Here is an 8,978-nt window from a genome sequence, read left to right as displayed (position 1 = left end):
TGGGTGGATGGGTGGTTGGGTAGTTGGGTGTCTGGGTAGGTAGTTAGATGGATGGATGGATGGATGGGTGGGTGGTTGGGTGGTTGGGTGGCTGGGTAGGTAGGTGGGTGTCCTTCCATGAGGGTTACTGTGTAAGACCAAAGCTGCAGCAGTACTGATCGAGGAAGGCTGTGCTTGCCATGCTTCCCTGTGCTGGTCCAGAGAGCACAGGTGTAGTGGGTGTGAGCCTGCATCCCAGCCCCACCAGCACCTGTTGCATCTTATGCTCCCGTTGGAGGCTCTTGTCCTGCTCCTGCCTCATTTTCTGAATTTCCCCTTTCAGAGCATCCCTCTCAGATGTACTTCTTGCCACCAGCTCCTTCTCCTGCTCCAGCCGGTATGCAGCCACTTCTTTCTCTTCTGCCAGGGTCAGACTCAGGGTTTCCTGGACATAGGGAAAGGGGCAGGCTTGAGGTCAAGGCATGTGAGACCAGTGGCTCCTGCGGCCCCGAGGGAAAACTGGCCCAGGCGTCCTGGGGGCTGTCTGGTCCACTGTACCTCTTTGTCTTCCCCACAGAGACGTGGGAGCAGGGAAAGTCTCTCTGGGCCTCAACAGCCACCAACCCACATGTATCTGTCTGTGAGTTGTTCCTGGCTCCACAGTGCTACTGATGTGCAGAGACCCATGGGAGGGCTCCAGAGGGTGCAAGGCCCCTTCCAGCCCTAGTCTCAGACTGTAGCCAGGTCAGCCAACACTGGTCTGGCCTTTTCAACACCCCCTTGAACTGTGAAGGGTAAGCATGTCATTGCCTGGCCTCCCGTGGCACAGGCCGCTCAATGCTCTACCTTTGAGCATTGTCTCCTAAAGCCCCTCCTGCCAAGGCTCTGCCATTCTTTGGGACCTGGTAGACTCCCAGCAAGCAGCCACAGGCTTCTGGGAAGCAGACCTTCTCCCTCTGGAGCTGTGCCATGTCCTCATGGTGGGCCAGAGCCTGGCTCTCAAGGGCCATCTGCGCATCCTGCTTCTGTTGTGCCACCTGCTGTAGAAGCCGCCCTACATCTTGCTGCAGCTGCTCCTCCTGGACCTCCCGGTTGCTTCTCAGCTGCTCCATTTCCTCTGTAGGGTGAAATGTGTGTTGGGGCCTAGTTTGTGCACACAGACCTCCTACATCCTTTGTAGCTCCCCATGCAGTGACAGAGGGCAGGCTCAGGGACTGGGTGAGCTGAGCAGGGGTCAGGCACAGGGAATGGGGCAGAGCCTCAGGCCAGCACCAGAAGCAGCCTGGTTAGGGCACCTGCTTACTCCTCATAGACTGGGTGGCTGACTCTTTCAGTTACGCAAGCTCCAGGACCATATGTGTGCCCTTGCAGGGTGAGGGGTGGGAGCAGCATGTATGGGGCCTGAGCTCCATTCCAAGGCCCCTGCATAGCTGACTGTGGGGTTGGGGAGCAGAGGAACCCGCTTGTGGGAGCACCTTGCAAGGCCTGCTGAGCCAGCTGGGCTCTCTGGGCTTCTCCCACCAGCTGTTCCTGCCGAGCTTGCAGCTGCATTGCCATCTGTTTGGCCTCAAAGAGGCTGCTCTCCAGGGAGTCCCTCTCCACCCTGCAGAGAGCACCAAACAACAGGTGAGTTGTTGGCCCTGCTGTGAGGAACAGCACAGAGCCTGGGCCAGGTCAGTGAATAGCACGTCAGCAGGGCATCTCATTCAGCTGAATCTCTAAGAATGAATTAAATTCTACATAAAAGTGTATTTCAGATGGAATAAAAAGGTGCATTAAGAAAGCAAGTAACAGCTCGGCACCTGTGGCTCAAGTGGCTAAGGCGCCAGCCACATACACTTAAGGTGGCAGGTTCGAATCCAGCCTGGGCCACCAAACAACAATGATGGCTGCAACCAAAAACAGCCGGGTGTTGTGGCGGGCGTCTGTGGTCCCAGTTACTTGGGAGGCTGAGGCAGGAGACTCGCTTGAGCCCAGGAGTTGGAGGTTGCTGTGAGCTGTGATGTCACAGCACTCTACCCAGGGGGACAGCTTGAAGCTCTGTCTCAAAAAAAAAAAATAAAAAAAATTAAAAAAAAAAATAAATAAATAAAAGAAAGCAAGTAACAAAACAATGCAGAACTAGAAAGACAATAGAAAAAACATAAAAGAATATTTTTAAGATTTGTAAACCAGACACAAAAGCCTAAAGACAAAAATAAAGAGACTAACAGATCTGAATACACTTGAACAGAGGCCTGGTAGACCATAGGGTGCTCCAGCCAGGGGCGAGGCTGCTTGGGGTTGGGGTGGGCAGGAACCCCCACCGTCTGGCTGCCTGATGAGTAGGCCACACTGTACCTTGAGAGAAGGGTCCATGTGCTGCCACATTGCTAGGGCCCAGGAGTGGGAGCTTGAGGACCTGGAAAGCTGTGTCCCCTTTGTGAGCAGAGCTGTGGGAGCCTCAGGAGATGCGTAGAGCCAGTGGGGCCTCACACACTCCCAAAATCTCTTTACATGGCAGTGACTACACCCTCCCACCCACGCAGCCAGGCAGACAGACACCCAGAGTGTGTGCCAGGCAGATGTGGCTCCAGGACAAGTTTCCCAGCAGTCTTGTCACCCAGAAGCCTGGCTGGCTGTCTTGGTCAGCCAGCTGTGACTCTGGAGGCTGCAGGGCTCCTGTGTGCAGGGCCCTGGGTCCATGGTCAGGGCTGAGCCCAGGGAGCTTCAGAGACAGGGTCTAGGCTGCTGAGGGCTCTGGCCAGGCCTGTGTTCTGGGCAGCAGATGCTGCAAGAGGAAAGAGGCTGCCAAACTGTGGCCCTCTGAGCACCTGGGACCCAGGAGAGAGCGTGGGCGGGGTCCAACCCAGAGAAGCCAGCATTTGGTCTCTGTTCTAACTTTTGTGCAAACTTGTATTTGGAAGAGAGGTTTGCCTGCAAAGAAGTTCAAGCAATCTGGGACTCAGATTTCTCACACCCCTGGATTCTGTAATTCCAGAAGGAAATGTGTTCTACAAAAATACTTAGATGTTCCTGAGCAGGGCTGCTGAGGTGCAGAAAACCTCTAGCCTTGGGATTTCCACAGAAGCCACAGCAACAGTTCAGTTCACCAGGCAACAGCCCACAGGCACCCATTGTCCTGGCCTGTGAGCACCACTTTCAACCCTCAGAAGTTGCCCCTTATGGTCCTGGGCTCACTCTGCTCCCCTCTATGACCTTGCCCTGGCTTCAGAGATGGGCATGCAACCCAACGCTCTGCAGCTTCTGGCTCCCAGAACCTGTTCAGGGATGTCAAGCAGCTCAAGTTGAACAATGGCAGAAGCTCTGGGGCCTTGTGGGGAAAACGATGCATGATGCCTATTGGCAGAGGCTGCCAAGTGGCCACTGCCATCTTGCCACTTCTCCGGGCAAGCCTGCCTGGGAATGAAATCCCCTCAGGGTCAGGCAGCACTGAGGAAGGGGGAGGCCGGGTCTGGAGGGCTCCATGGGTGTGCTGCATCCAGCACACCTGAAGCTGGCTCACCCTGAGGGCCTCAGATCTCTGAGAAAGACCTTCCACATCTGCCTCCCACTGGCTGTGGTTGGCCTCCAACCTCCAGGAGGTCGACCCAGGGCTTCCCTGGATTAGTCTCCTCTAGATGCTCCACCCCACCCATGGCCATTGTCACATGTGCTGACACAATGCCCTGTCCCACATCGCTGTACGAGTGTCACCCTCACCACACTGTGGGCTCTCCAAGGGTGAGGCCATGTGGATATATCCCAGTTAGCAGGCCTTGGGGTACCTCAGATTAGCTGCCTCCTTGGCCACGAGCTGGCTCTGCCTCTCCAGGGCCTCCTGCGTGGCCAGCAGCTGGGCCCGCTCCTCAGATAGAGCACCCTTTTCCTGCAGCACTCTCTGTAGAGTGTCCAACTGGGCGTCCTGGTTCTGCAAGCTCTGTGCCAGCTGTTCCTCCAGGGCCTGCTTCCCGCATGTGACCTGAGGGAAGTGGGAGGGGAAGTCCAGCGGAGAGAGACTGAGCAGGAGGGTGTGGAGGGGCCAGCTGAGGGACAAGAAGGGCTTCAGAAGAAGGGATTTCATGCAGAATGGCATTGGGTGGACACAAGGCACATCGGATGTCAGAAGTACATGTGTGTTTTTCCAAAAGAGAGGGCGTCCACTCCTGTACCCATGGTGGAGATGTTGCTGAACTGGGCATTGCCAGGTAGGAGCCAACTGCCAATCTAAATGGTACTATCTGCTGGACCAGTGTCCAGGGGACAGGAAACATTGCACAGAAATGACAATGGAAGATGACATATGATGGATTGCTGCAGACTGACTCTTCCATTAAGGACATCCCAAAAATGTCACAGGAATATGTTGGAGGCCTCAGAGAGCTGCAGAAGGAACTGGGACTGAAGGAGCCAAGGTCCTTGAGAGAGGGGACAGAGGAGGGAGCCCAGCTGCCGGTGTCTCTTCTTTCCTCCATGCATCTGCTGATTTAAGGGTTTGGAGGAGAAGCTGAGACGCTAAGGGGAGCTTCTGAAGTGCTGTGGCCTTTAGGAGTATAAAAATGGGAGTTCAGAGCCACCAAAGCAGAGAGGCTCTGATCAACATCCCAAGCTTTGAGTTTTATTCAGAGAAAGGCTTGGCCCCCGCTAGGAGTGATGAGTCAGAAATAGATAACCTCTCATAAAAACCGAAGCTCCAGTACAGACGATCCCAGTCACTGGATTATAGGGATCATTCCTACCTTCACTGCCTCCCAGAGGCAAAAGTAAATCCTGTCTAGAAGAAGAAGAGCATCAGAACGACTCTCAAATTATTTCTATAACTTTCCATATGTGATGCTTGGCATTTATACTGCATGACTGGGGCTATCAAGGGATGAACCTACCTGACTAGAAACTCAGATATAAACATAGAAAATAGACATAGAAAAAAAAAAAAAAAGAAAATAGACATAGACCTCTCACTGTCAGATATTGGAGTTATCAGATACAGATTTTAAAATAGCTGATTAGTATGTTCAAGAAGATGGATGGCAAGAAGTAGAATTTAACAATAGAACTGGATACTGAATATAAATAATACAACAACCAAAATTAATAAATTAATAGACGGGCTCAGTAGCAGGGCAGATAGGATAAAAGAGAAGACTGCTGATCAGGCAGGCTCACAGAAGGATGTTCATACTGAATTATGAAGGGGAAAGTTAGGAAAGTGCATTAAAGAACATTGTAGACACACAGGACAAGGTAAAATTTGCATCATGTGTGTACGTAGAGCCTCAGAAAGAGGGAACAGATATGTGCCAAGAATCTTCCAAACCCAAAGAAATACCTAGTTACAGATTTTAATTATCCCAGAGTATAGTTAAAAAAGAAAATGTCATTTACATGCATCTTAGTAAAGTTTCTGGAAACCAAAGCTAAAGAAAAATATTTCTAAAGATCAGGGAAAAAATCATTACCTTTAAATCAGTAACAATAACACTGACATTCAACTTCTGAACAGCAACACTGGAAGTCATAAGGTAAGGGACTGACTTCGTCAAATTCTTGAAAGAAAATAATAACCATCCTACTTTTCTGTACCCCATGAAAATATTCTTCAAAAGTGAATACCAGGACTTTCTGCTTCGCATAAGAGCACAGGTGACAGTTGAAGACCAACCCTCCTATCCAGAGCAACTAGGAAGCCACACCACAGGCCACCCGTAATCTGCTTCACAGCATCAGGAAGATGTCAAGGCAGTGGGTCCCGGGAGCTGGATTATTGAGAGGAATGGATCAAAGTGAGCCTGAAATCCTGCCACAGATTTCCCCCTTAAAGTATGTGCCAGACCCTAAGTGGCACAGGGCCTGAGTTCCAGGAGCCAGGATGACACTTTTGCTAAAAGGCTGGGAACCTGGTCTAAGGTCTCAGTGGAAATATGGGGCTTAGGAAACACAACTTGGAGTTCAGGGGCTGAGCTACCATAGGGGAGGAAATGCCCAGAGGTAAGCCTGAGATTCTATTGTATCTTGCGTTTTTTTTTTTTTAATGGTATTGCTTTTTAACATATATATTTGTAATTCATGAATAGTATAGGGTTGAGGGATTAAGAATATGAGCAAAAATTGGCAGCTAAGGCTCGGCATCCATAGTTCAGTGGTTAGGGCACCGGCCACATACATGGGGGCTGGTGGGTTCGAACCTGGCCTGGGCCTGCTAAATAACAATAACAACTATAACAAAAAATGTGTTTAGGCGGGTTCCTGTAGTCCCACCTACTTGGGAAGCTGAGGCAGGAGAATCACTTAAGCCCAAGAGTTTGAGGTGGCTGTGAGCTGTGACACCATAGCACTCTACCGAGGCTGACAAAGTGAGACTCTGTCTCAAAAAAAAAGTTGGCAAAAGACTTGAACAGACCCTTGACATAAGGCACACATATATCCAGTGACACATAAAAATGTGCTCACCACATTGAGGAAGGAACTGTAGAAATGCAAATAAAATCTCAGTAACATACAGCTTAACACATATAGAAAAGGCAAGAAATAAAAACAGATAATACCAACTGTTGAGAAGGCTGAGGAGCAACTAGAACCCTCCTACACTGTTGGCAGCAGGAAAAAACCAATTCAACCACTCTGGAAACTGCTATGCAGTTTTTTTGTTTGTTTGTTTGTAGTTTTGGCCGAGGCTGGGTTTGAACCCACCACCTCCAGGATATGGGGCCGGCACCCTACTCCTTTGAGCCACAGGCGCCGCCCTGCTATGCAGTTTTTTTTTATAAAGATCAACATACACTTACCTACACTATTTTTTCCCACATGTTTGCTCAGGGGCCTGCAGCAGGCCTGAGTCCACAATCTTGTTCTAATGTATTTACTCAAGAAGAGTGAGTGCATATGAATATAACTTATACAGAAAGGTTCATGTCTGGCTTATGCATCACAGTCCTAAACCCAAAACAGCCAGATGTCCAACAAGTGAATGAGTAAACAAATGTGCTTTATTCACATGGAATATGACTATTGGTATGCTTAACCACGTGGCTGAATCTCACAGTCAAGAGAGAGAGAAGTTGGATGCCAAAGAGTCCGTACAGCATGACTCCATTTACAAGAAACTTCAAAACAGGTGTAAACAGTCCTTGGTGCTACACACTGAGGCAGAGGCTGCTTGGGCTGGAGGCAGGGAGTTCAGGCAGTGCCTGGATGGGCACAAGGGGACACGCTAGGCCAGGGGTCCTCAAATTTTTTAACAAGGGGGCCAGTTTACTGTCCCTTAGACCATTGGAGGGCCGGACTATGGGCCCTGGGACAAGTCGGCTGCTAAGCAGGACAGGCAGCGGTGGCAAAAATACCCCTCGGGCCGGATAAATGTCCTTGGCGGGCCGCATGTGGCCCGCGGGCTGTAGTTTGAGGACACTGGCTCTAGGCTGAAGGAGGTGTTCCAAGTCTTGATCTTGGTGTGGCTGGCTGACTGAAAGTAGATTACAGTGCAATAAAAAGGGGAAAAGATGCCAAAAAAAAAAAAAAAGAGACAGGACAGAGTCTCAAAAGCGGCTGTGCTGTCCCCAGCGTGAAATGGGCATGAATCTGAATGGCACTAGGGGCTTGTGACTCAGCAGGCCTCACATACACAGATAAGGCCAGACTGGAAAAGACCCAAACGACTTCGACTTCGGTTTCATTCTCCACTGAGACAAACCTCAACAATAGGTAGCCAGATTGGGAATGAATGCGTGAGCACAGGAATGTGGCTGAGCAGCAAGTGCAATCCCAGCCCTCTGGGAGGCCGAGGCAGGAAGATTCCTTAGCTCAGGAGTCCAAGAAAGCCTGAGCAAGAGCGAGACCCCATCTCTGCTGAAAATAGAAAAGCTAGCCAGGTGTAGTGTTAGATGCCTGTAGTCCCAGCTACTTGGGAGGCTGAGACAGAAGGACTGCTTGAGCTATGATGCCAGGGCACTCTAGCCTGGGGTAACACAGCAAGACCCTGTCTCAAGAAAAAAAAAATGAGGGGTGAATGCATGGTTGGAGAGCTCAGCTTTGTGGATGTGGGACAAGGAGAGACAAGAAGGAAAGGGTGGACCCTGGCCTTAAGTGGGCAGGACAGGACTGATGTGAATCTTTTCTCTTCATACCTCTCCTCTGCCCTGCCCAGGACAGACTAGTCAGCAGGGCAGTCAGAAAGTGTTAGAGATGTCATTGAGCCCACAGGACTCTGAGCAGTGGCAGGACCTGGGACAGCCTCTGCCCTGCTTGGCTATAGTCCTGCTGTGTGGAACATGGTCTCACCTGGTCCACTTGCTCCTGGAGCTGGGCCTTCTCACGGCTGAGCAGGGCCACCTGCCCCTCTAGCTGCTCCAGCTGCTGCTCCATGTGCCTGCGGGCCTGCTGCAGGTCCCTGAGCTCAGCCCGCTCCTGCGCCAGCTGCTGCTCAGCCTGTGCCAGCTGCTCCTGGGCACTGGCCCTCTCCTGCTCTAGCACCTTCAGCTGCTCCTGCAGACGGTCCCGCTGCTGCTCCACCTGCCGGGGGGTGGGGGGCACCCTTAGCTCCATGGGCTGGGCAGCCCTGCCCAGACCTACCCTCCCTCAGGCCCCCTCATTCCCCCTCTAAAACCTGCTCCTGGGGAGTAGCTTCAGTCCAGGAACGGGAAAGTCTGGGAGGATGGGTGCCTGGAGGCCTGGGCCAGGAGAAGCAGCACTGGGATGGGGGTCTCTCACAGCTCCCCTGGGGGAAACTGAGGCCCAGGGTAGAGCTGCCCACCTGGCCGTCACCTCACCTGGAGGACCAGCTGGTTCAAGGTGGCTTTGTCTTGAGCAAACCCTTCCATCAGGGTGGCCATCTGGGCCAGGGAGTCCCTTTGCTCCACGCCCTCTGACTTTAGCCGCCTCACAAGCAGTTCTAGGTCAGTGTTGCTGGACTCGGCCTGGGGTAAGGTGGACACCAGGGAGGGACCTTCAGGCCCCTGGCAGAGCTGCTGGTGCCAGGGAAGGCATGAGCCATGTTGTGGAGGCCAGGGCTGGGACAGTGAGGTGGC

General features: G+C 51.8%; 1 protein-coding gene across 8 annotated transcripts in view; it reads right to left on the bottom strand.

Moving 5' to 3' along the window:
• The window catches only part of CROCC2 (ciliary rootlet coiled-coil, rootletin family member 2), a 46,087-nt gene that overhangs the window by 22,545 nt on the left and 14,564 nt on the right, over positions 1 to 8,978 (bottom strand). For all 8 annotated transcript variants that reach the window (XM_012810425.2, XM_012810420.2, XM_012810421.2 and 5 more), the window contains 6 exons: positions 8,721 to 8,867; positions 8,233 to 8,463; positions 3,747 to 3,940; positions 1,455 to 1,582; positions 927 to 1,096; positions 251 to 424 (listed from right to left, as the gene is read on the bottom strand). In XM_012810425.2, the coding sequence (XP_012665879.1) occupies positions 251 to 424; positions 927 to 1,096; positions 1,455 to 1,582; positions 3,747 to 3,940; positions 8,233 to 8,463; positions 8,721 to 8,867 (1,044 nt within the window). The remainder of the gene's footprint in view (positions 1 to 250; positions 425 to 926; positions 1,097 to 1,454; positions 1,583 to 3,746; positions 3,941 to 8,232; positions 8,464 to 8,720; positions 8,868 to 8,978) is intronic.

Source organism: Otolemur garnettii, unplaced genomic scaffold, assembly GCF_000181295.1.
Source record: "Otolemur garnettii isolate 467f Iridium unplaced genomic scaffold, OtoGar3 scaffold00133, whole genome shotgun sequence".
Classification (NCBI taxonomy): domain Eukaryota; kingdom Metazoa; phylum Chordata; class Mammalia; order Primates; family Galagidae; genus Otolemur; species Otolemur garnettii.
The sequence above is the reverse complement of the archived record's forward strand: the minus strand, read 5'-3'. Positions and strand labels throughout refer to the sequence as shown.